This window comes from Manacus candei, unplaced genomic scaffold, assembly GCF_025592945.1.
Source record: "Manacus candei isolate 608988 ecotype Guabito, Panama unplaced genomic scaffold, ASM2559294v1 h1tg000061l, whole genome shotgun sequence".
Taxonomy (NCBI): Eukaryota; Metazoa; Chordata; class Aves; order Passeriformes; family Pipridae; genus Manacus; species Manacus candei.
The window spans coordinates 6152087-6176574 of NW_026138109.1; the positions used below are offsets into that span (position 1 = coordinate 6152087).

The following is a 24488-nucleotide window of genomic DNA, read 5'->3' on the forward strand; positions in this document are numbered from 1 at the left end:
TGTGGATTGCTTCTGCTTCCTGAGCCCCCCCTCCCTGCTCCCCTGCATGTCTGGGGGTGGGGGTCCTCCCAGGGGCTGTCTGGTGGTTCCCCCCGCACTGCTGCCCACCCAGGGCTGGCTCTGTTGTGGTGTTGCCCAGGGCTGACCTGCGGTGCCAGGGACCCCAGAACCTGCAGGAGCAGGGGCATTAGTGGTTCCAGAGGTGGGTTGTTCCCCGCACACTCTGGGAGCAGAGAAGGGGCTGGCCAGGTTCTGAGGGTCCTGCACGAGGGGCCATGATGCTCCCCAGTGAGCTCCCAGCAGCTTCTGTGCACAGGGATGTGGATCTGGGAGGGAGCAGGGAGCTGCGTCACTTCAGGCTGGATGTGGGAGTACAGGACTCCTGCGAGCCAGGCTGATTTAGTGCCAGAGCCCTTTCTTTAGTAACGAGGTTTTCTGCCCACCTGGGAGGAAATCCCGTAGGATCTGCATTCCCACCGGGTGCAGGGTATCTCACAGGAAGAATGCCCTGGCTTGGCTCAGGAAGCTGAAGGCAGAAGCAAAGCCGTACTGTGGCAGCGTGAGGGTGCAAATGTCAGCTCGGTACCATGGTGCGTGGATAGTGGTTTCCCTTGGAGGTGGCGGCGGTGACGTCTCTACAGGACGGGGCAGGTCTGGAGCATGCGGGAGGTGTGCTCTGGAGGAGGGAGGACGCCGCCGAAGGGGCGCGGGGCGCTGCCGAGCTTCTTATCTGCTCAGCCCTGCGCCCAGCACCTTGTTGATCAGCGGCTCGGGTGTGCCGGCCGAGCCCCACTCGTGCTCCACGGTCTTCACACAGGGCAGGCTGGGGTTGGCCTTCTGCACCACCGAGATCTGGCAGGTCTGCGAGTCGTAGTGGGCCTCGCACCAGTCGGGGAAGTCGATGGGGTGCTGGGTGCTGCGGAAGAGGGCACAGCGCCGTCAGCTCCCCCTGGTTTGTGCCGGAGGGCTGCTGGCAGGGCCAGCTGGCTTCTGCTGCTGCCAGCCCCCCAAACAGGGTGTCTTCCAGACCAGCTCGGGCTGGGACACAGCTCCTGGCACAGCTGAGCATCTCACTGTGCTGAGACACCCTTGCCCACCGCTTTGCCTCCCCAGCTTACCCCACCACCCTCAACGCCCCGGTGGGGTCCCGTCCACCTCTGTCCCTTGTCCCCGAGTGCCTGGTACCCCACAGCCCTCGGTGGGCTCTGACATCTGCTGCATTTGCAGCCACCAGACGCCCTGCTGTGGGCACAGGGGTGCTGTGGTGTGCAGCACTGCCAGGGACAGCCCACTCCAGTGCCCCTCAGCCCCTCACTCACGTCTCACAGCAGCCCACGCCAATGGGGTGCAGGCAGGTGCAGAGCAGGCAGTTGGTGCTCAGCCACGATTCCCCAAGGGAGAACTGCTTCCCCTCGTACTCACAGGGAGCTGCAAAGGAAGCAGTGGTGATGAGGACACATGGGCCTGTGCTGAGGGTGAGTGGGAGCCTCCTTGGCATCCCTGTGCCCTGATCAGGGTTGTCATGACGTCCCACCCACCTCATGGTACAGAAGATATATGGTGATCTGTCTACCACCCTGCAGGTATGGGATGCCCAGACATCTGCCAAAGGCAATGTACCCATCCTCTCCTGGCCATGCCCTGCAGCTCTCCCCACTACCCTGTGGGCCTAGAGCAGAGGCAAGTGGCTCTTGCTTCCTTGGAGAGGGCCAATCCAGCACCCTTTGGGGTCTGAGCATCTCTGCAGCCCTGAGAGGAGTCAACAGAGGAAAGATAGGCAGACCTCCTCTCTCTGCTACTAGTCCTTCACACTTGGCTCCAGACAGGCTCCTGCCAGGAGCCTTCATGGCCCAAACAGCTGTTTCTCAGCCAGAGCCCTGGGGAGCTGTTGTGTGGTTTATAGACTGCTCCTTCCACTCACCACTGGCCCACGATCCTGCTCCTGAGCTCAGCACAGTCCCTTCCACACTTTGCAGGCACAGAGCAGAGCCCTGCCATGCTGGAAAAGCTGAGGCCTCCTCTTCCCATTAGCCTCTTCGCATCTCACTGCCTCACTTACCTTTAGCCTGGAAGTAGCATTTGGCCTGGGAGCCTGGCAGCTGGAGGAGGAGGGAGAGAAGCAGGCAAAGCCTGCCCCAAGCACACCCCATCTTCTGAGCTTGCACGGCCATGGTTGGTGTTAAGCTGGGCTTGTTCACCTTGCTTCACTATTGCCTTTGCTTCTTCCCTTCTCTTTCTCTCTCTCTCGCTCTCTGCCTTTTTAATGCTCTTCCCCCATCCCAAAAAGAGATATTTATAAAGTTCAGCTTTACGACCCTGGCCACCAGCTGTGCCCCACTGGAAAAGTTGTAAAACTCATTTCCTGATTTGAAAGGCATGAAAACAAGAGGTAGGATCAAGATTTTTAACAAGCTGTGAAAAGCTGATTCATGCCCTCCAGAAATGTCTCCAGTTGGAAGCCCCTGTGGGTGCAAAGCTCCACAGGGAGTGGAGATCCAAGGGTCCCCAGCGGGGTTGCCCTCAACAGCGTGGTGAGCACGTAAGCAGCAAGCACAGGAGACCCTGGCTCCTGACCAGAAGAGCTCCAGGCTCCTCTCTGGTCGCGCTGAACCGTCACTGATCCTTCACAGCGGCCAAGGTTTTGGGAGCATCCCATCTCACAGGGGCTGGAGCAGCACAGGCGTCCTGTTAACAGCCAGTGTGGGATGCAATGGCACCATCCTCGCTGGGGATGGAGGTGCTTGCACCCAACTCCTGGGTACCACAGCACAGCACTTCCACCCCAGCCTGGGCTGCGACCGTACCAGGCTTGTGGCCATGCATGGATTGAGGGTGACAGCGAGTTTTTTGGCCAAGAGCAGGCAAAACCATGATTGCCATTTGCTGATGGTAATTGCCATCTGCTGATGCAGAGCAGGGAGAAAGACCCAGGGCTCGTCTGAGCAGTGCTTGTGAAAGGGGGCTGGGCCTGTGTACACGCAGCACCCATGAGATACTGGAGCAGTCCCTTTCAGAGTCTGGAGACCAGCCACAGCAAAAACAGGGAACAGGAGGGATGAAACCAGGAGACAAAATGTGCTTTTGGGCAACAAATTACTTGAGAGAGAAACAGGGAACTTGGCTGGAATCAAGGAGCCATGGGAAGATGCCACACCACCCAGGGATGTGCCCGTGGACTGCCCAGGCCCTTATCCAGAGGGGCTGCCTCTGGATAGAAGTGATGAGGCTGTTATCAGCTGGCAAAGTGAAGGGATGGGAGAGATGGAGGAGGTCAGAGCCCTGGGAGCCACATGGCCTTGGAGAGCTACAAGTAAAAGGCTGAATTGCCAAAAGAAATTCACAGCCCTTGTCAGAGGTGCTGCCGGCAGCAGGAAACAGGGCCCTGGGGACAGTCCAGGCTGTGGCTCGGCCAGCGTGGGGCTGTGCTGGCAGCGAGGCTGCTTCAGTAATGGTGCATATGTGGGTCATCTGCCCCTGCATTAAGCTCCCTGCTTTTTGAGAGTTTGGGATAAGTTTACACCTTGACGCGTGAGGCTTAATATCCCTTCCAGAATTTGTATTGGCATCCTCTATTATAGCTGGATATTTTTGTTGTCCCTGTTAAGTGCCCAATCCCGCATTGAATCCTGCTAAATTTTGGCCCAAGCATTTTCCTGTGGCAGTCTAATTAAGCACAGAGTGAGAAAAAAAATACTTCCTTTTATCCGCTTTGGATTCACCACCTTCAGATTTGAAGGTGTAGTCCCTTCTCTCTGGTGCTCTGGGCCCCCTCGCCATCCCATTGCATCCCTGTCCTGCAACCTATGCTCTCAGTGCCCAGGGAGCAGCCCTGGCTTTGCATCCCCTCTTCCCCCTGTAGAGTTACCCCAGCCCTCTCATAGTGTCCTGCATGATGTTGTGCCTCTCGGTGGGTTGGCTGGATGGCAGCGAGCGTGAGATCTGCTGGGAAAGGATAATAATAAACCAGAGAAGCTCTGAGCACCCAGGAATAACCTGCTGACCACGGGGCCACGAGCCGGGATGGCAGAGTGCATCGGTGACAAATGGAACTTGCCCTTTGGTGCAGAGTTGTTACTATATAAGGAGGATAAAATTGTTCGTTGTCAGAGCAGTAAATTAATATTCTTATTGTGTGTTTGGAAAAAGAGGTCTGGCACGCTAGTAACTGCAGTGAAATAATCCATCATTGTTTCATCACCAAGAACAGCAAATGTTAAACAGAAGGGGTGGGTTTCACTCGGAGGCCCGCAGGATTTGGACAGGCTTCCAGAAGGGTGCTCAAAACCTGGGGCAACAGCATCTCTTGGCTGCGTTGAAGGGCATTGCCCCTGCTCCATCGGAGTCACGGGGAGGCATTCCCAGGATTTCTGTAGCCATTCTGGTTGACCAAAGAGAGGATTTAAGACTATCTGCTCACTCACGGCCTTTGGGTTTTTCATCAAAACACTTTGCTGGGAAAGTGTAGAGAAAGAGGAAAGAGGGTCAGGACACCCCTTGGCATGTTGCAGAGGGAGCTGGGCAGTGGGAATAAGGCTGGTGGTCCCCACACACTGTGGCTGTGCATTGGGAATAAGGCTGGTGGTCCCCCACAGCCTGTTGGTCCTGCTATTCCCCCACCTGACCACTTTCCTTCCCCCATTTTTGTGTCTCTGGACACCCACCTGGTCCCAGCACACCCCCCTCATGGGCGATCCAGAGCATTTTGATCCAGCTTGTACCAGAGAGGGCTTGTAGCTTGGAATGCAGCAGCTGGAGCTGGACTTTAGTTTGGGTTCTTGAGGGATGCTGTGACTGGAGAAGTTGACACCCTCTCCCGCTGTGCCAGACTGTGCATCCTGGAGGAAATTTTGCCATGGAGACTGAAAGAAGACAGCCGGTTTTGGTCTTACATCTCAGGGGACAACTGAGACACGGGGAAGAGCTGCAAAAGGGATATAGAGGCTGGAAGAGTGCCTCTCTGGAAGTGCAGTCACTTTATCAGGCAGAGGCCAACAGCAGGGACTGACTGCCGGTCCAGGCATGCCAGTGAGGAGCAGTCACCATCCCTGAGCATCCCGGGATCCTGCAGAAGCTCACATCCATGTCTCAACATTCTCCCAGCAGGACCCAGCTCTCCTGCCTAGCCTGGCTGTTGGACTGTAGCTGTGCCTAAGAGCACCCTGCCAAGGGCACAGCAGTGCTGGCCTCCTCTCCCAGAAAAGGCTGGGTACCCCCTCTGCAGAGTGGCTGTCCGAGTGCCCAGTGCCAGGGATGAGGCCCAGTGGACGGGCAGGGACAAGTACCCAAGCCAGTGGGTGCTGGGATGAGGTGACAGCAGCCCACCCCAGCCTCACAGGAGGCTTGGAGGGTAATAAAAGATGCTGGACAAGTTGCCATCAGCAGGATCCAGGAGGGTTATAAAACCTGAATCTCCTGAGCCTTCAGCTGGGACTGCAGCTGCAGAGCAGGAAGCAAACAGGATCCCGGCTGGCATTGTGAAAGCAAACACCATAAATCCGAGGAAGTGCTGTGATTGCTGTTTTAGGCACTGGGGAACTTGGCTCCTGTTCCCCAAAGGTATTTTATTTTCTCTCTAAACAGAAAAAAAAAAAAAAAAAAACAAAACCCCACAACCCCAATTTATTGCTGGGCCAAACTGCCTTGGTGCTGCCATGGACTACCCAAGGCACCAGGGCAGGTGCAGGTAGATGCCAGCTCTGAGCGATGTCACTCACTTGACTGCTCACTGGCACGGCCAGGTCCTGGGGAGAAGTGAGCAGAGGGGTCAGAGAGAGCTGGGCAGCCAGAGGCTGGGGAGAGGCACAGGAGGGGACAGAGGGCTACCCAGGGAATGACAGTCTGCTCACGGCATCCTTCATCCTGCAGCTGGTAAGCCAGATGGGATAGCTTGTGGAGGCTGGAGTACTGGCAGGATCAGATCCAGCTCTACCAGCCATGAGGCTGTTGCTCCAAAAAGGAGACAAAGCAGAGGGGACATGATGAAAAGCTTGATGTCACCTTGTTGCAGAATAATTCGAATTTAGTAGTAGAATGGCTAAGGCTTAGTAGGAGAGTAGGCCCAGAAAGCAATGCTTCAAAGTAGTAAGCTAGCAACCTTGTTTGTGAGTGTGGAATGTGCTGAAGAGATGGCAACAATAATCAAAGGATTAAGTCAAGCATGTATATAATGATTTGTTACCTGGGATGTGGTAAGGGTCTGTTAATCAGTTTCTAGGGGTAAGACAGCTTAAGTAAGATTTATGATTAGAATAGATGATTATTAATTGTTATCAGTATGAAGTATGAGCTTGCTTGTAACTGTTTTGTTGTAGAAACTGCTATGAGCTTGTTTGTAACTGAATGTAACTGTTTTGCCGTGGAAACAGCATGTAAACTTGTTTGTGTATAAAAGCTGAACTGAGAATAGAGGTCTTTGGAATCCTGACTTGGGACGCTAGTCCTCAGGTTCCCGGGGCCCCGAATAAAGCACCGCATAAACCGGCACTCTGTTGGTTTGTGGTTTTATTTGTTACGGGCAACAACCTTACTTTGCAGGCTGGCTGCCTGCTGGATGGAGCTCAGTGCCAGTGGAGGAGCATGGACCAGGAGATGTGCTGACATGACCTGCATCTACCAGGGGTGTCTGTGCATCAGCACCCATACCCTGACCCTCCTCACAGAGGAGAGACATTCCTGTGCCATGGGCTGGGCACAGTATTTCACAGGGTCTCTACAAGCCCTGACTGGATGGTGTCTGTGGGACAGGATCTGTTGTGGGATGGTGTCTGTGGGTCCCCTGCTGTGGGACAGGATCTGTGGGATAGGATCTATTGTGGGATGGTGTGTGTGGATCCCCTGCCACGGACAGGATCTGGTCTGGGATGGTGTCTGTGGGTCCCCAGCTGTGGGATGGGCTCTGTGTTCTGGGCAATCCCATGCTGTGGCTCACTCAAGCTCTCTTGCCCTCTTGTCCTCTCACATGGTCTCATCCTCCCTTGCTCACCCCCCTACTCCATTCCTTTCCATTATCCCTTGGCACTCTCCCAGGTCGTTTAGCCTAGCTGTGGCTGCTCTGTGCCAGGCCAGGTTTTGGCATCACTGGGTTAGCCAGGCATCCCCGCTACCCTCAGCCCTGGCTCTCCAGCACCCCGGATATCCCAACACCCTAGGTATGCCACAGCCCATGGCTCTGCCCAGGCTCCCCTCAAGGAAACGTGCCATGAGGTCGTGGGGTGTTTAGGAAAACAGGCCTTGGCACTTGCTGGCCATCCTGGGAAAATAAAAACATCCGGGCAGGCAGCCACACAGTGAGTGCGAGAGGCTGGCACTCCATAAATCCCCTGGAGCAGGTGCTTTGTAGTCGGCACAAGGAAATGAGCACATTATTCAACTCGGCTTAAACCTCAAAATGTTTCCTGTCCTGTGAGTCAGAAATAACCCTGGGAGATCATTCCTAGGCCACGCAGGAGCCACACGAGCCAAAAAAGTGCCAGGTACTTGTTGGGCCCAGGGACCTGCCAGGGAGGTCAGGAGTCCAGGCCACTGGCACTGACCCCAGCATGCAACTGCTCTGGGACATGCTGGGGACACCCAGGGGACTCCCAGACCAGTTCTGGACACCTTGCTTCATTGGGATGCAAGGACAGGGAGAGCCCCAGGAGACCCTGAGGATTTCTGGATCCTGGGTGGATCCCGCAGATCTCTGGCCTCTGGTGTCAGAGAGACAGATACCCCTGCACACTGCATTGGCCCAGTGCATCACTGTTGGCTGGCACTCACAGGGGCACCCTGGGGTGCTACCCTGCTTTAGGGACATACTACAGGAAAAGCCATGGATGGCTGGTGGATTCGTGGTGGAAGAGATGACCTGGGCATAGAGCTGGGACTCCACATACTCAACCTCAGGGTCCCAGAGCAGATGGAGAAGAAAACACTGCAGCAGGTGTCCCTGGCTTGGCACAGTCAGCACCTGCTGAGGGGTGTTACAGGTGACATGTCCTGTCCTGGTGCCCTGCAAGGGTAGGGTCTCTCCTCAACCCCCCAGGAATGAGATCCCTGGGACAGGTTTGTGTGGCTGTGCCCCCGGTGTCCTGGTGCAGTCCTAGGAGGAGTATGGGTCACGATGGATTGCCATGGACCAACACAGTCCACCATAGACCACCATGGAAATCTCTGGTCAGACATGGCCATATGGACTGGAACAGACCACCATGGACCACCATGGACCACTGAAGTTTACAGTAGACCACCATGGAAATCTGTGGACTGCTGTAGACCACCATGAATCACCATGGATCATCATGCACCACCATGGACCACAGTGGTTGGTCATAGACTGCCATGGACCACCACATAACACCATGCATCACCACTGAACACCCCAGTTCTCCACAGATCATTGTGGACCTCCATGGACTGCCATGGACCCCCACAGACCACCATGGACCACCATGGACTACTGTGGACTGTCATGGATCACCAAGGATGACCATAGGCCATTATGGACTGTCATGGACCACCATGGGTGGCCTCAGGAAGCTCTGGACCACCAGAGACCACTGCAGTACATCATAGGTGATCATGGACTGCTGTAAACTGCCATGGACCACCATGGACTGTCATGGACCACCAAAATCCAGCATAGATCATCATGAACCTCTGTGGACTGTTCCAGACCATCGGACACTGCCATGGACTTCCATGGCCCACCACAGACTGCCATGGACCACTACAGATCACCAGGATCAGGGTGCACAGCCCTATGCAAGGAAGCCTTGTCAGCTTCAAGGTGTGGGATGCCCCTAAAACGCAGCATGAAATTGTGGGACAGGGAAGGTGCGATGGAGTTAGAGAAACCCTAAAGCATGGTGAGCCCCAGCCCTACATCCCACAGCGAGCAGGCTGAGGGGACAGCAAGGATAGTGGGCCCAGTGAGACCCCATCCCCACCTCGGCTCCTCTCCCCCTGTGGGCACTTGTGAGGGGACGCCCTGCCCTGAGGAGAACTGGGGCAGCCACCCCCTGAGCCCTCTGGCTGTCTGAGTGTACAAGTGGGAGTGGGCACAGCCGGGTGGATTGTAGCTGGTGCTACTGGGTGTACGGGTGTGTGGTGTACAGTGTGTGTATGGTGGTGTGTGTGCAGTGTGTGTATGGGATGTGTGCAGTGCAGTGTGTGTGTGGGGGTTGTGCAGTGTGTGTATGGGGTGTGTGTGCAGTGCACGGTGTGTGTGCAGTGTGTGTGGGGTTGTGCAGTCTGTGTATGGGGTGTGTGCAGTGTGTGTATGGGGGTTGTGCAGTGTGTGTATGGGGTGTGTGTGCAGTGTGTGTGGGGTTGTGCAGTGTGTGTATGGGGTGTGTGCAGTGTGTATGGGGTGTGTGTGCAGTGCAGGGTGTGTGTGCAGTGTGTTTATGGGGGTGTGTGCAGTGCAGGGTGTGTGTGCAGTGTGTGTGGGATGTGCAGTGTGTGTATGGGGGTTGTGCAGTGTGTGTATGGGGTGTGTGTGCAATGCACAGTGTGTGTGCAGTGTGTGTATGGGGGTGTGTGAGGTGTGTCCTGCACACTGTGTGCACAGTGTATGTGTGGTGGGTGTACGGTGTGTGCGGTGGGTGGGTGGTGCAGGGTGTGTGCACGGTGCATGGCGTGTGTGCGGTGCACGGTGTGTGCGGTACCGAGGCGGTGCCCGGGCCCCCTCTGCTGGCTTGCACACGCACACACCGAGTGCCCCCGCACCCACACCCCCCCGCCAAGGGCACCCCACGCACCCCATCCCTCCCGCAGCGAGTCCCCCCCAACTTCTCCCGCTCTCCCTCCACCCCCTTTGCTTTTCTTCCGCATATCTCTATTTTTGTTTCCAATTTCCCAGAGTCGTTCCTCCGCTGGCTGCGTCCCGCCCGCGGCAGGTCCTGCGGGAGCACCACCACCTCCCGGCGGAGCGGCCCGTGCTTGCTCCCTGACCACTGCGCCCAGGGAGAGGACAGCGCGAAGGCTTTTCCCACCCAGGCTGCTGCCAGTCCCTCTGTCCCCTCTTTGCTCCTGGGCCTGTGCCACCGGAGACTCAGAGATGCCACTGTGGCTCAGGACACGAGCCACAGGGCTGGGGGCACAGAATCTGCTACCATCAGAGCCCCATGAGCAGGGCTGATTTCACAGAGGCTGTGGTCTCCGGCGGGACCATCATCACCCCATCATGCCCAGCCTCACACTCCACAGGGAAGCTCTTCCAGACCCTTCCAGCTTCTCCTTTCGGTTGTCTTTGCTGTCAGTCGGATTTCACTGTCCTTTGGCTCCGTGCTACGCTGGCCCGGGGTATTTATAGCCGGCAACCCAATCCCCCCGACTTGGGTTGTGCCGGGCTGGGTGAGCCGAGCTCCGTGACCCCGCGACGGGAAGGACGCGTCACTCACGGTGGGGACACCCGCAGCGGCACAGGCGGGGACAGTGAGAGGGGCTGTGATTCCCGGCAAGCCTAGTGGCACAGGGACCCGTACCGGGGCACCACAGGGTGCCGTGCCTTGGCGCTGCTTTTCTCCGGTAGCCTGTCCCAAATCCCAGGAGAGGACAGCGAGCCCCTGTCCGCCGCTCAGCGCAGCATCCCTCACGCGCCTGAGCCCCGCGGGACGTTGCAGGGCCGGTGACACCCGCAAACGCCTGCAGGGTTCCCGTGAAGACACTGCGCTCCCCCTGCGCTCCCACACACAAGCATGCCGTCCCACATAGCTCTGAGCCATGGGGCAGTGGCTGGCAACACACACCCGCAATCCCCTCCAGCCTCTATCGCCCCCCACCCCCGCCCGATGGGAGCAGGCAGCAGGCTGGGAATGCGAGGAATGCACCGCAGGCATGCTGCCCCCGCCGAGCCCCCCTTTGCTCTACCGAGGCGCCCCTGCAAACAAACGCACGGCACCTCTGTGTCCCCCCGGGCGGGGGGGCGCCCCGTGGCAGCCCATGGCATCTCCTTAGATACTTCCCAAATTCCCGGAAGGACGGGTAACCCCGCTCTGCCCGAGTTATCCCAGCCCCATGGCGCCCTAGGGGCTTGCACGGGGTTCCCTGCCCCATAGTCACCCTTGACTCCAGAGCACTCCGCTGTGCTCCCCTCGCAGACGCCCACCCTCCTACCCCACAGGTTGGAGCCTTAAAACCCGCAGTGGTGACATGCCCACTGCCCCAGTTCCCTGCCACCCCCTGGCCTCAGCCACCCCTGCCCCACCAGGCTGTGTGTCGCTGGGCAGCAGCACACCAGGTCGCTGTGGCAGAGGTCCCCACTTGCACCCTCCACTACTGGGGGGACCTCCTGGCTGCCAAGGATGTTTGGATCCCTAGGGCACTCAGGTTCTCCGGGTCCAATTCCCCAGTTGCCCCCCCCGCATCCCAAATCCCTGGGTAGCTCTCCAACCGCCTCCCCTGCCCCCCCCCCCCCCGAGCAGATATCCACAAACAGGGATGTCCAACAAGGGAAGCGACCAGGTCCTGGGCAACTTCTCCCCAGAGCCTGACTCCCCTTGTACCCCATAGCCCAAGATGTCCCAAAAATCCATTGTGGGGACACCCACACCCAGGATATCCCCTCCCTTTTCAGCTGGCTGCACCCCACACCCGTGTACCCCCTGCAGTGGAGACATCCCTCCCCAGGGCACCCCTTTGCCAATGCCCCATCACCCACATCCCCTGCACCCCATTGCCTTCCATAACCCTTGGGGATCCCCAGCATGGGACATCCCCTCCCCAATCCCCAGGCTGTGAGCCCCCCTAGAACCTGGATTATACCTGCTCCCTGAACCCAGGTACCTCACTCGCAGTCCCCCACCCACTGAGGACATTCCAAATCCTAATAGTCCCTCACCAACCCCCTTCCTGGACCCCCTAGATGGCACGCACCCCCTCCTCAATCCTTGCCCACTGAAAGCCCACTGGATCTGGGGACTCCCCTTCCTAGCCCCCCACTGAGGACCCCTGAGCCCCTCCCCAACCCCTCCACCCAGAAGCCGAGCACCCCAGCCCCCTGCTCCAAACCGGTGTCCTCCGATTCCCTCTCACTGCACCCCATCGGAACCAAAGCACACCTCCCTCATTCCCCACCGACTCGAGACATCTCGAACCCCGAACTCCGATCCCCCCTACCCACTTCCTCTCCCTGGCCTCCTAGAAGCCTCACACCCCCTCCTCAATCCCTGCCCAATTGGGGGCCGCTGAACCTGGGGACCCCGCTCCCTAACCCCGCGCTGGGACCCCATAGCTCTTCCCTGGAACCTGGAAGCCAGACTGCGAGCACCCGTCCACCTCCACCCCCCCACAGTCCCAATCAGTGCCCCCTCTCCACTCGCCCCTCCCCGCGGCCCCCCCCCTCCGGGGACACCGCCCCCCGCCCCGCCGCGGTGCCGCCCATCCCCGTGCCGTCCGGGGCCGGGCGTGGACCGGCGGCACCGCCCCCCCGGGAGAGGGCGGTCGGTGTCGGTCGGCGGGGCGGGGGCGCGGCGGGGGCTCCTGAGCGGCGGGCGGCGGCCGGGGCGGAGGAGCCAGCGCGGCCCATGGCTCCGCCGCTGCCGCTGCCGCTGCCGGCGCTGCTGCTGCTGCTGCTGCTGCCGCCGGGACCGGCGAGCGGGGGGCGGCGACCGGCGACCCCCGCCGGGACGTCCGCCAACTTGACGGTGGCGGTGGTGCTGCCGGAGCGCAACGTGAGCTACGCGTGGGCTTGGCCGCGCGTGGGTCCCGCGCTGAGCCTGGCGCTGGAAGCGCTGGAGAGGGGCGAGCCGCCGCTGCTGCCGCGGCCCTTCTCCGTGCGCGTCGAGTTCATGAGCTCGGAGCTGGAGGGCGCCTGCTCCGAGTACGTGGCACCGCTCAACGCCGTGGACCTGAAGCTCTACCACGACCCCGACGTGCTGTTCGGGCCGGGCTGCGTGTACCCCGCCGCGTCCGTGGGGCGATTCGCCTCGCACTGGCGGCTGCCGCTCATCACCGGCGGGGCGGTGGCCGCGGGCTTCAGCCGCAAGCGAGAGCATTACAGCACGACGGTGCGCACCGGGCCCTCAGCCCCCAAACTGGGCGCCTTCGTCTCCCACCTACACGCGCACTTCAACTGGAGCGCCCGCGCCGTGCTCCTCTACGTGGACCGCAAGACCGACGACCGACCCTACTACTTCACCGTCGAGGGGGTCTACCAGGAGCTGCAGGATGGCAACAACCTCACCGTCACCGTTCACATCTACTCCCCCGAAGAGGGCGGCCCCGACACCGCCGTCCACTTCATCAAAGCCAACGGGCGCGGTGCGTGGGGCAGCGCGGCTTGGGGTTGGGGGGGGGACACGACGACCCCGCGCGGGACAGGGCTGAGCGTCCGGGGACCGGGGGTGGGGGTGGGACGGGGACGGGAGAGTGGAGAGGGCTCCCTGTGGGGGATCTGCGCAGCGCTCGGAGAGGGGAGGAAAAATCCTCCGTGGGGCACAGCCAGGGGCTGAGGGTGCGGTGGGATCCGTGTGGGGCACAGGGGTGCAGTTGTACCCGTCTGGGCACATTAGGGGGAAGGATGGGCTGTGCAGCAAACAGAGGGTACAGCAAAGGGGTGGCGGTGCCATGGGGCCCATCTGGGGTGCAGTAGGGGACTAGGGTGCTGTGGGCAACATGTCGGCGTTAAAGGAGCAGTAGGACCTCTGGGGCACAGAGAGGGGACAGAGATGCAGTGGGACTGACTGCTGTAGGGCACAGCAAGGGACTGGGAACACAGCGGGATCTGTATGGGGCACAACAAGGGGTCAGGGCGGCAGTGGGACCCATCTAGAGCACACCAAAGGGATTAGGGGGCTATTGAGATCCGTGTGGGGCACAGCAAGTGAATGGGGACACAGTGGGATTATGTGGGGTGCAGCAACAGTCCAAGGAGACAGTGGCACCTTTGTGGGACACCATGAGGCTCTGAGGAAACAGTGGGACCTGTGAGGCATGCAGTGAGGGGCCAAGGACAAAATGGGACCCATGTGGGGCACAGCAAGGAGCCAAGTACGCAGTGGGACCCATGTGGGGTGCAGGAGGGGATGGGCAGAGTGAGACCCATGGTGGGGCATGGCAAGGGGCCAAAGGGGCAGTGGGATTCCTGTGGAGCACAGGGAGGGGCTGGGAGCACAGTGAAACCCATGTGGGGCATGAGGATGGGCTGAGGGCACAGTGGGACCCACGTAGGGCACAGGGAGGGGTGGGCAAAGTGGATTGTATGTAGGGCAAAATGAAGAGTGAGCACATTCCGTTGCAGTGGGTTTGGAGGAGCAGCAGGACCTGTACAGAAAAGTGGCTTCACAGAGGAGAAGGCACAACCTGAGCCCCTCCAGGGCCAAACTCTGTGCCAGTGGAGAGACCAGGATGTGGCACAGGGAGGAGGCACAGTGTTTCCCTCCCTGCCCCCCAGCTTGGTCAGCCTTTACCAGGGAGAGCCACCCTCACCTTGATGGAACACATGCTGTGAAAGGCACCCTGCGGGGCCACCTACCCTCTGTGTTAGCAGGACCGGGTGTCCCTGAGGGCAGGCGGGACCCAGGCACCTCCTCAGAAGCTGAAGGTGAGGGAATGGACGTGGCCGTCTGAAGGACAGCATCGGCTGAGGTTACGTGCCCAGATGGTGCCAACATGCCGAGGTGGTGGTGCCGTGCTCGGGCAGAGCCCCCCAGACTGGCACCTGGGCTGTGCCTGTCCCTGCAGTGCCCCTGGCATGGGGCTGGGATGGCCCCACCCTGCTGATGGAGGGATAAATCAATTTGGTGCCTTCTGAGTGCCCCAAGAGAGCAGCTATATTGGGAGCGGGAGGAAATGGAGGGGCTGACGGAGGCAGCTGGAGAGCAAGGGCAGCCTGATGCTCTTTCATAATTGATGAGAGGGGTGTATCGATCCCGGGGAGTCAGCCACTCCACAGTGCTCCTTAATGGATTCTGAGATGCTGTGTCATTAAGAAGGACATCCAGCCAGGATAAGTGGAGCCAGATGGGCCAGTGGGAGACGTGTCTGAGGCTGTGCGGGACCAGGCTAGGGGCGTGTGTGTGGCGCTTTGGAGTGCTGGACTGGGTTCCCCTCAGGTCTGAAGTTGGAGAGGCTGAGTCCATGGAGTGAGCACGCCGTGGTGGGCTGCAGGAGCTGAGTAGCCTGTGGCTGCTCCTCTGGGATGGAAGCTCCCTGTGTGCACCAGCATCAGCCAAGGGGTGTGGAGCTTCTCGTGGGATGGGGGCAAAGAACTGCACGGGGAAAAAGGATAGAATTAGCAATTCCTGCCAATGTTTCCGGCTTGGTGCTGTAAATCACCACAGTGGGAATCGATCCCTCCTGGTGCAGGCAGGGGGTCGTGGCTGCTGGAGGAGGACATCGGGCATGGGCAGAGACCTGAGGGCCCTCTGAGCTGGCATCATATTTTCACAGAATCACAGAAAGGCTTGGGTTGGAAGGGACCTTAAAGATCATTTAGTTCCAACTCCCTTGTTATAGGCAGGGATGTGGAGAGGGTCTGGGCCCCTCTGGCCACAGCCCAGAGATGGGGCCAGAGTGTGGGGCTGAGTGCTTGGCCCCACAGAGGTGGGTGCACAGGGCTGCGAAGCTGATGTAGGTGTATGGGGCAGGAGAGGGAACCTGCAAGGCTGTCCCAGGGGTCCTGACCCCAGCATGGTGTGGCATAGAGTGGGAAACCAGGGTCTTCAGTTGTAGTCATATCCATATCCATATTCATGCCCTGCAATGACACCATATCATCCCTCTTAGCGTCACCTTCCTTCTCCCAGGTGGTGGGCAGGAGTTTGGTAAACCTCTCCCAAGGAAAGCCACTTCCTTGCCCCACTGTGTGTCCCTAGCACTGCTGATCCTCAACATTTGCAGGTCTAATGAAGGAGCAGGAGGGGTTGTGGGCGCGTCGCCCGTATCACCGGGGCCTGGGCGACGTGCAGGGGCCCACGTCTCTTATGCCATTTGCAAAAGTGCTGATATAATTAGAGCTGTGGTTGAGGGAATTAGCAGAGCATCTGCCTGCAAAAAGCCCAGGTCCCCTGCCTGGGGAGGTGGCTGGGTGCTGGAGGGGAGTGCGTTTGGTCCTCACCCCTGCAGTCCCCTCGGGCGTGCGAGGGCTGCCTGGCCAGGACAAGGGTCTCTGTTCTGCAGTGCCCTGTGCTGGTGGGGCTGCTTCAAACTGGGATTTGCTGTCCGAAACTGGGATTCACCCTCAATTTAGGGTTATCTTCTATCATGTAGGGGTCAAGCAGCATCCTGCTGCCTCACCTGCAAGCTCGTGGTCCTGCCCCTCTCCCAGGGCCTGGCACTCTGCCTTTCACACCACAGACACCCCTAAATAATTGCCAGGGGGCTGGATGTGCCCCAGCTTTGTAGGACCCTGTTCCTCTTGTCCTCTGTGAAACTAAGGCTGGCTTTGGCCATTTGCTCTTGGGGGGCTGTGTGCACCCATTGGGGTGCCACTGGCCATGCAGGAGGCTGCCAGCTGGAGGCAGCTGCCCAGGTCAGGGAGAGCCTCAAGCATTGACCCTTTCCTTCTGCATGGCTCCTGCAAACTGTCCCTGGGGAGCCGTTCAGGCGTCATCTACCCCCTTGCTTGGTGGCCTTTGACCAGGCAGGCTTTCGCTGCCGCCGCGGGGGCTGGCTGCCTGCAGCGTCCCACTATCTACCACCAGCTGTTGTGGCTCACCAGTCCGTGTGGCTGCCTTTTCCTGGCGCCTGCAATGGGATGGGGAGGGTCCCATGCTGTGTCCTTAGGGGGGGACCCCCAGGGTCTGCGTGCCAGGGAGGTGCTGAGCTGCCCATCCTGCATGAGAAGTTTGGGGACAGCACATTTCTGGGTTCAGGACTAGCGAAGTGGGGAAGCCAAGACGGTTTATTTGAAGTATTGCAGCATTCAGAGGGAACCATTTCAAACTCTGGAACAGGCTTTTGCTCACACACAGCTCATGCTGCTGCAATTTCCCTCTCCCCCATGCCCAGGAGCAGCTCCCCACATTGCTGTGGATTCTCTGTGCCCAAGGCGGCTGTGCTGGGTTTCTTCTCCCACCCTTGGGCTGCCTCACTGCCACCGTGGGTGACCCCGTCAGCCCCTGTCAGCCCTGCTGCCCCCATGGCTGGGTGCCTGCATGGCTAGGTGCCGTCCAGCAGCAGAGACCTCATCCCAGAGGAGCGGGGCTTCTTTGCTGTCCCCAGCCCCCCCGTTACCCGGGTCCAGCCGGGGCGCTGGGCCCCTTGCAGAAAGGCTGTGCGCCGGGGCCAGCGCCCAAGCGTGACATTCCTCCGGCACCCGCCGCCGCCGCCTCCTCTGTTGCTCAATCCCGGGTTCCCAGCCAGGCTGGCTGGAGCGGGGCCCCGGTTTTCCGGGGGGAGGGAGGAGGCAGTGTCAGGATCCTCAGCAAGGGCATAGAGGGCCCCTGCTTGGGGGGGTTTTGGACACTCTCAGATGCCCGTCCTTGCTGCCCGTGGTGCCCTGTGCCAGCCCCATGCCGCCCCCACACAGCACCTGGGTGGGCATCCCATGGGGGCTGGCTGAGCCCTCAGCAGCGGCTGGGGGCTCACAGGGCGGCCTGACGGGGCCCAGGCACCCCCTTGCCGCGTGGGTCACACCAGCGAGATGCGATGCTCTGTTTCCAATTAGCGCCAGTGGCCGCAGAAGGTGCTGGAATCTGGGAACCTGCGCATTCCTGCCACACTGCCGGCCAGCCGCGAACCCAAACATGGGTTTGTCCCATTCCACAGCCCGGGCTCCCCAGGGGCCTCTGGGCGGACAGCCCCACCGCCTCTCCCGGCCCCCCTGGTCCCCTGGCTGGGGCCGGTGTGGAGCAGCCAGGACGCTGATGCCGGGGGGAGGCATCTCCTGTCTGGCTTTTACTGGAGCAGGGTGTGTGACGTCTGTGCCTGGGGCAGCCCCCTCATGTTTTGGAGCAAGTTTTCCCCTGTTCTCCTTTCCGCCCTCAGCCCAAGGTGACTGATGGGGCAAGAGTGGGTCAGTGCTAGCAAGGGCGGTGGGGCTGTCTGTGGGGCACAGGGAGGGGGTGAGCCAAGCACTGCCCCATCTGCCTGCTCCACCCCCCCACTCACCCACCCTGCAGGCAACAAGTGCCCCCGGGGCTGCTCTGCCCCATCCCCCCAGAGGAAAGCATCCCACCCCACTGCTGGCTGTGTGCCCCAGGGTGCAGTGGGGTGTTACTGTCCCCCCGAACCCCCCTCCTCTCTCCGGCAGTGGTGTATCTCTGCGGGCCGCCGGAGATGCTGAGGCAGATCATGCAGCTGGCACAGCAGGAAAACCTCACCAACGGTGACTATGTCTTCTTCTACTTGGATGTCTTCGGGGAGAGCCTGCGGGGCGACTCTGCCCGTGACCCCTTCAAGCCCTGGCAACAGAGCCCCGGCCAGGATTCAGGGCTGCGTGAGGCTTTCCAGGTGAGATGTGCACACTGCCTGGGGACAGGGATCTCCCCAGCCTGGCCCCTGGTGTGTGAACCAGGGTGTTGTGCTTGGTTGCAGATGGTGCTGGTGATTACCTACTATGAGCCCCAAAACCCTGAGTACCAGCATTTCCAAACCCAGCTCATCCTGCGAGCTAAGCAGAAATTTGGAGTGCAGCTCAACTACTCTCTGGTGAGTGAGTCTGCTTGCATGATGGGGTGGTGGGGACCTTCCACATGGGTCTGAGGTACCTCTCCAGAATGCAGAGGGTGGAATATGGCCACAGGAAATGCTGGGGGGACTATCCCTGGTGGGAACAGCCATGGGCACTGCCATCCCTGCAAGGTGAATGTTGGTCCCAGTGTGGGGTTATGGGGCCATGGGTGGGTGCATAGTCCTGATGTGGAGGTCCCAGGGCCAGGGTGCTCCTGTGTGCGTGGCTATGGGTGTGCTCAGGTTCCCCCCACAGATGAACCTGGTGGCGGGGTGTTTCTATGACGGGATGCTGCTGTACGCCATGGTGCTGAACGAGACCCTGCGTGAGGGAGGCTCCAAGAAAAATGCCACCCACATCATCGAGAAGATGCGGGACCGCAAGTTCCAGGGTAACACTGGGACAGGGGCAGCCGGGCTGTGAGTGCTGTTGGGGGTGGTGGAACCCAGTCCCTGTCCTATCCGGGTTTTGCTTCTCCCACAGGGGTGACGGGGCTTGTGAGCATGGACAGCAACAATGACCGGGACACTGACTTCAACCTATGGGCCATGAGCGACCCCAAGACTGGGAAGTACGAGGTGAGGGCCAGCACCAGTTTTCCCCCAGCTAGGGCAGGGATGGGATGCTGGGGTCTGGGGGGCCTCATCTCTCTCTGCTTTAGGTGGTGGGACACTACTCGGGTGTGGAGAAGCAAATTCACTGGCTGGGGCGACCCATCCCCTGGGTGAAGGGGGCTCCCCCCTTGGACAACCCTCCCTGTGTCTTTGATGTGGATGACCCCTCCTGCGATAAAAGTGGGTGTCCTGGGTCCCCACGTCCCTTGGGCCCCAGTGCCCTTCCTTATGGCTGCGTACCAGTCTGGCCATCATGGCCAGTTGGACCACCCTGACATCCCCTCCTGTTTGCAGCCCCCCTCTCGATGCTGGCCATCGTGGCTTTGGGCACTGGCCTCACCTTCGTCATGTTTGGCATCTCCAGCTTCCTCATCTTCAGGTCAGCTGGGGCTGGGGGAGCCTCTGCCTGGGCACCAGGCACCTCTCAGTCTGCTGGGGGGGGCAGGCAGGGCAGGGGGATCTGACAGCCATGTGTCCCTCAGGAAGCTGATGCTGGAGAAGGAGCTTGCCAGCATGCTCTGGAGGATCCGCTGGGATGAGCTGCAGTTTGGAAGTCCCGAGCGGTACCACAAGGCAGCGGGCAGCCGGCTCACCTTGTCCCTGGTGAGAGGTGCCAGCTCTGGGGCACAACCCTGCCCTTGTGCTGCTGTCCCTCCCTGCATGACACCCCTCCCTGTTGATTCCCTACATGGCCCTCTGTTCCTTACAGAGCCAGAGCCCCACTGCACTCGTCCCCTAAACAGCCCTTCATCCTTACATAACTCTCCATTCCCTACTAGAGATGCACTCCATCCATCCCTGGCATGACCCTCCATCCCCTACAGTCACTGTAGTTCCATCCCCTACACAGCCCTGAATCCCCTACAGAGCACCATACCTCATCAAGCTCCTGTGTTGCTCTCCATCCCCTCACAGACACACCTTATCCCTACACCCCTTCAGTGCACCCTCCATTCAGTCCTCACCCTCCCTACAGAGCATGCAGAACTTGCCCTGACCCTTTACAGCCCATCCTGCACCATCCCCTGCACACCCTTGAGTGTTCCTGCCCTGCTGCGTCGGTGTCTGCTACCTTGCCACCCCAGGGTTCCCCTCCCTGATCCCCTCCTTCACACAGCGTGGCTCCAGCTATGGCTCCCTGATGACTACCCATGGCAAGTACCAGATCTTCGCCAACACCGGCCACTTCAAGGTCAGTGCAGCAGGTGGGAACCCCTCCCCCTGAAATGCCCCAGCTCTGTTGGTGTGCTTGCCCTTGGCTGCACCCCCATCCCACAGGATGCTGGCACCTTCCTTGCCTCTGCAAATCCACTCAGCGGGCACTGACCTCTCTTCCTTCTCAAACATCCCAGGGCAATGTGGTGGCCATTAAACACATCAATAAGAAGCGCATCGAGTTGACACGGCAGGTGCTCTTCGAGCTAAAACACGTAGGTTTGGGGTCTATGCTGGGGTGGGCAACCTGCTTGGGGGTGCAGGGACTGTTCCTGGGACTGGAGGAGGCTGGTGGGAGCAGCAGCCCATCTCCTCTAACCTCGAGACCCACTTGGCTCCACTTCCACCCGCAGATGCGCGACATCCAGTTCAACCACCTGACTCGCTTCATTGGGGCGTGCATCGACCCCCCCAACATCTGCATCATCACCGAGTACTGCCCACGGGGCAGCCTGCAGGTAGAGGGGCTTAGGGACACCAGGGGCAACACTTAGACACTCCTTGTGACCTGGCTGGGCTGGGCACTGAGGACAGGGCTGTGGATACTGGTGGCCCTTAACCCTACAAGGCTCGCAGCCGAGCTGCCCAAGCAGGTGTCAGAGGCTGGTGGAGGGGAGGGGGCGAATGCTGCAGACCCCACTGCAGCTGGGTGCTTGGTGAGACTGCTGCCACCATGCCCTGGGTGCTTGGTGGGGTCCACTCATTGTGCTACCCCAGGACGTCCTGGAGAACGAGAGCATCAACCTGGACTGGATGTTTCGCTACTCCCTCATCAATGACATTGTCAAGGTACCCAAGGGAGGGGCACAAGGGGCTGGGGGAGGTGCATGAGGGATACCAACTTCACTGTGTCCATCTGTCCCAGGGAATGGCCTTCCTGCACAACAGCATCATCGGCCACCACGGCAGCCTCAAGTCATCCAACTGTGTGGTGGACAGTCGCTTCGTGCTGAAGATCACCGACTATGGACTGGCCAGCTTCCGCTCACCCAGCGACAATGAGGACACCCACGCGCTCTATGCCAGTGAGTGCCTGCTTGGGGGGATCACAGGGATGGGGTGGCCCTGCCTCACTGCTTCACGGCTGTGTCCCACCAGAGAAGCTGTGGACAGCCCCAGAGCTGCTGCAGAAGGGGCACCTGCCCACCCCGGGCATGCAGAAGGCTGATGTCTACAGCTTCGGCATCATCGTGCAGGAGGTTGCTCTGCGGAACGGCCCCTTCTACATTGAGGGCATGGACCTGAGCCCCAAAGGTGAGGGTGGGAGGTGGCTGTGGGGCGGTTCTGTCCCTGCTTTGGAGGGTCTGGTGCTCACCATCACCCACCCCCTGGCAGAGATCGTGCAGAAGGTGCGTAACAGCCAGAAACCGTTCTTCCGCCCCTCCATCGACATTGGGGTGCACAGCGAGGAGCTGGCCGTGCTGATGGAGCGCTGCTGGGCGCAGGAGCCAGCCGAGCGCCCCGACTTCAGCCAAATCAAGATCTTCATCCGTAGATTCAACAAGTGGGTGGTTGGCGAGTGGGAAAGGTGGGGCGGGAGTGGGGACGGCGATGGGGGTGGAGGTGGTTGGGGGGCACCTCTTCTGGCAGTGCCAGCTGCCTGCACTCTGGCAGGGAGGGAAGCACCAGCATCCTGGACAACTTGCTGTCGCGCATGGAGCAGTACGCCAACAACCTGGAGAAGCTGGTGGAGGAGCGGACACAGGCCTACCTGGAGGAGAAGCGCAAGGCGGAGAACCTCCTCTACCAGATTCTGCCCCAGTGAGAGGGGGAGACAAGGGAGCTTGTGGGTCTGGGGTTTGGCATGGGGTCAGCATGCACCCACTGCTGTGTGAGCATGGAGTCCCTTGCCAGCTCTCCATGCTGCTGTAGGGCAAAGGATGTGGGGGAACAGTGGGTTGGAAGTGGGAGCTCACCACCATCCTCTCTGGTCCCACCAGCTCTGTGGCGGAGCAGCTGAAGCGTGGGGAGACAGTACGGGCTGAGGCTTTTGACAGCGTCACCATCTACTTCAGTGACATTGTGGGCTTCACTGCCCTCTCGGCAGAGAGTACTCCCATGCAGGTGAGAGAAGAGCTTGGGGGAAAGCCACTCTCTGGAGCTGGTGGGGGTCTCACACCCTAGCAGTGCCATCACTGGGGTTGGGGGGCCATGCCTGCTCCCAGCCTCACACACACCCTTGCTCCATTCAGGTCGTGATGCTGCTGAACGATCTCTACACTTGCTTCGATGCCATCATTGATAACTTTGATGTCTACAAGGTGAGGGTGTGGGTGAGCCAGCACAGTCCCCCAGAGTGAGCCAGGCAGCAAGGAGCCCAGGTTCTACCTGCTGCCCCTTACCCCACAGGTGGAGACCATTGGGGATGCCTACATGGTGGTCTCGGGGCTGCCGGTGCGCAATGGGAAGCTGCACGCCCGTGAGATCGTCCGCATGGCCCTGGCCCTGCTCGAGGCCGTCAAAACCTTCAAGATCCGTCACCGTCCCAACGACCAGCTCCACCTGCGCATCGGCATCCACACTGGTGAGTCCCCGCGCCTGCTGGCACCACAGGCCATCCGCCTGCCCCGCATTGTCCCTAAGTGTCCCTGTGCTGGCAGGTCCTGTGTGTGCTGGCGTGGTGGGTCTGAAGATGCCACGGTACTGCCTCTTTGGGGACACGGTGAACACTGCATCCCGCATGGAATCCAATGGCCAGGGTGAGCCACGGGGCTGGCAGCTGGGGTCCAGCACCTCAGGTTGTGTTCAGCTCCCTCACCCAGCCAAGTCTCTTTTTCCCCTCTGTGCTACCCAGCCCTAAAGATCCACGTCTCATCCACCACCAAGGAAGTCCTGGATGAGTTTGGCTGCTTTGATCTGGAGCTGCGTGGGGATGTGGAGATGAAGGTGAGGGCACAGGGATGCCAGGGGGGTGCAGCTGTCCCTTCCTGCTGTATGGGACATGTGATGAGGGCATGGGTTCAGGCTGGGACCCTTTATTCCCCTCAATGCTGGGGATGACACCCAAGGAGCAGTGCCAGGGGCAGGGAGGTTCTCACTGCCCTCTTCTCCCTCCCAGGGCAAGGGAAAGATGCGGACATATTGGCTGCTGGGCGAGAGGAAAGACCCCAAAGTCGTCTGAGCCCAGTGGCAGTGGCGGAGCCCCCAGCCTCAGTGGGACTGCCAGTGCCTTCCGGTGCCTTGACCCCCAGGACGCACCGGCACCCCCCTCACTGCATCCACCACCACCTCTGCAGCCCCCCTGCTTCAGCAGGGCCTGGGCAAGGTGGGGCAGCGGCCATGTCACCGTCTGCCCCCCCTCCATCAGCACCAGCAAAGCCCACCTTCCCCCACAGCCCCTTGGAGGGGGGAACTGGCCCAGATCCAACCCTCATATCTCCCCCACCCTCTAGGGTCCTGCCATCCCTGCCCTCTCCCGTGTGGCTCAGCTGGCTCTGAGCTGGTCCGGGGCCTGGCTGCCCCGTAGGGCACTTTGCCGTCTCTTTTCAGTACCTGGCCCCCAGCAGAATTTGTGCCCATGTCACTCTGTCCCTGGGGTGGGGGGAAATGGGGATTCCTGCCAAGACTGACTCCTTGGCCAGGTCAGGCTTCAATGCCGCAGCTCCCCCCCTCCCCAGTCTCCTCTTCTCCTGTATATAACCCCAGTGGGTCATGTAAATACCACCCCCTCCTCCCCCAGGTGTAAATATAGGACTCGCTGCAACTATTTTGTTGAAATACAAACTTCCCCAAATCCATCTGTTACCTGACCTCTGCTTCTCTCTGTCCTGGAGTGCCAATAAGGGACAGGGGCTGGGGGCACCCCAATATCGAACTCAGCCTTGGCTGGGGTCAGCTGCCTGGAGCATCCCTGAGCATCATATCCCGGGGCTCTGTCTGCGGCCGTAGGGTGGGGGGCCGGGCACGGGGGGCCGGGGCCGGGCAGCCGCAGCTGTTGAGGGCTCAGGCAGTGCTGGGAAGGCAGGGCTGCCGCAGCGGGGTTTGCTTTGGCGTGAGGGCTGCAGTGCGTTCCTCTGAGCTCATGCTCTGGCCGCCCTGCTGCCGCCTCTTACTGGAACACACCT

General features: G+C 60.0%; 2 protein-coding genes across 2 annotated transcripts; one reads left to right on the forward strand and one right to left on the reverse strand.

The window, feature by feature from the left end:
• Window positions 1-726: 726 nt before the first annotated feature.
• Window positions 727-2171, reverse strand: MSMP (microseminoprotein, prostate associated). The gene is made up of 3 exons (XM_051804457.1): window positions 2060-2171; window positions 1320-1428; window positions 727-916 (listed from the first exon to the last, which is right to left on the reverse strand). Exons 1-3 carry the CDS (start codon window positions 2169-2171, stop codon window positions 727-729), a joined length of 411 nt encoding a protein of 136 aa, XP_051660417.1.
• A 10276-nt stretch (window positions 2172-12447) lies between these two features.
• Window positions 12448-24161, forward strand: NPR2 (natriuretic peptide receptor 2). Its single transcript, XM_051804611.1, has 22 exons — window positions 12448-13242; window positions 18176-18375; window positions 18460-18573; window positions 18851-18986; window positions 19079-19173; window positions 19257-19389; window positions 19504-19588; window positions 19692-19812; window positions 20327-20401; window positions 20562-20639; window positions 20778-20882; window positions 21142-21213; window positions 21290-21449; window positions 21523-21678; window positions 21760-21928; window positions 22039-22185; window positions 22365-22488; window positions 22617-22685; window positions 22774-22948; window positions 23025-23123; window positions 23219-23310; window positions 23483-24161. Exons 1-22 carry the CDS (start codon window positions 12507-12509, stop codon window positions 23543-23545), a joined length of 3204 nt encoding a protein of 1067 aa, XP_051660571.1. The 5' UTR covers window positions 12448-12506; the 3' UTR covers window positions 23546-24161.
• Window positions 24162-24488: the final 327 nt, after the last annotated feature.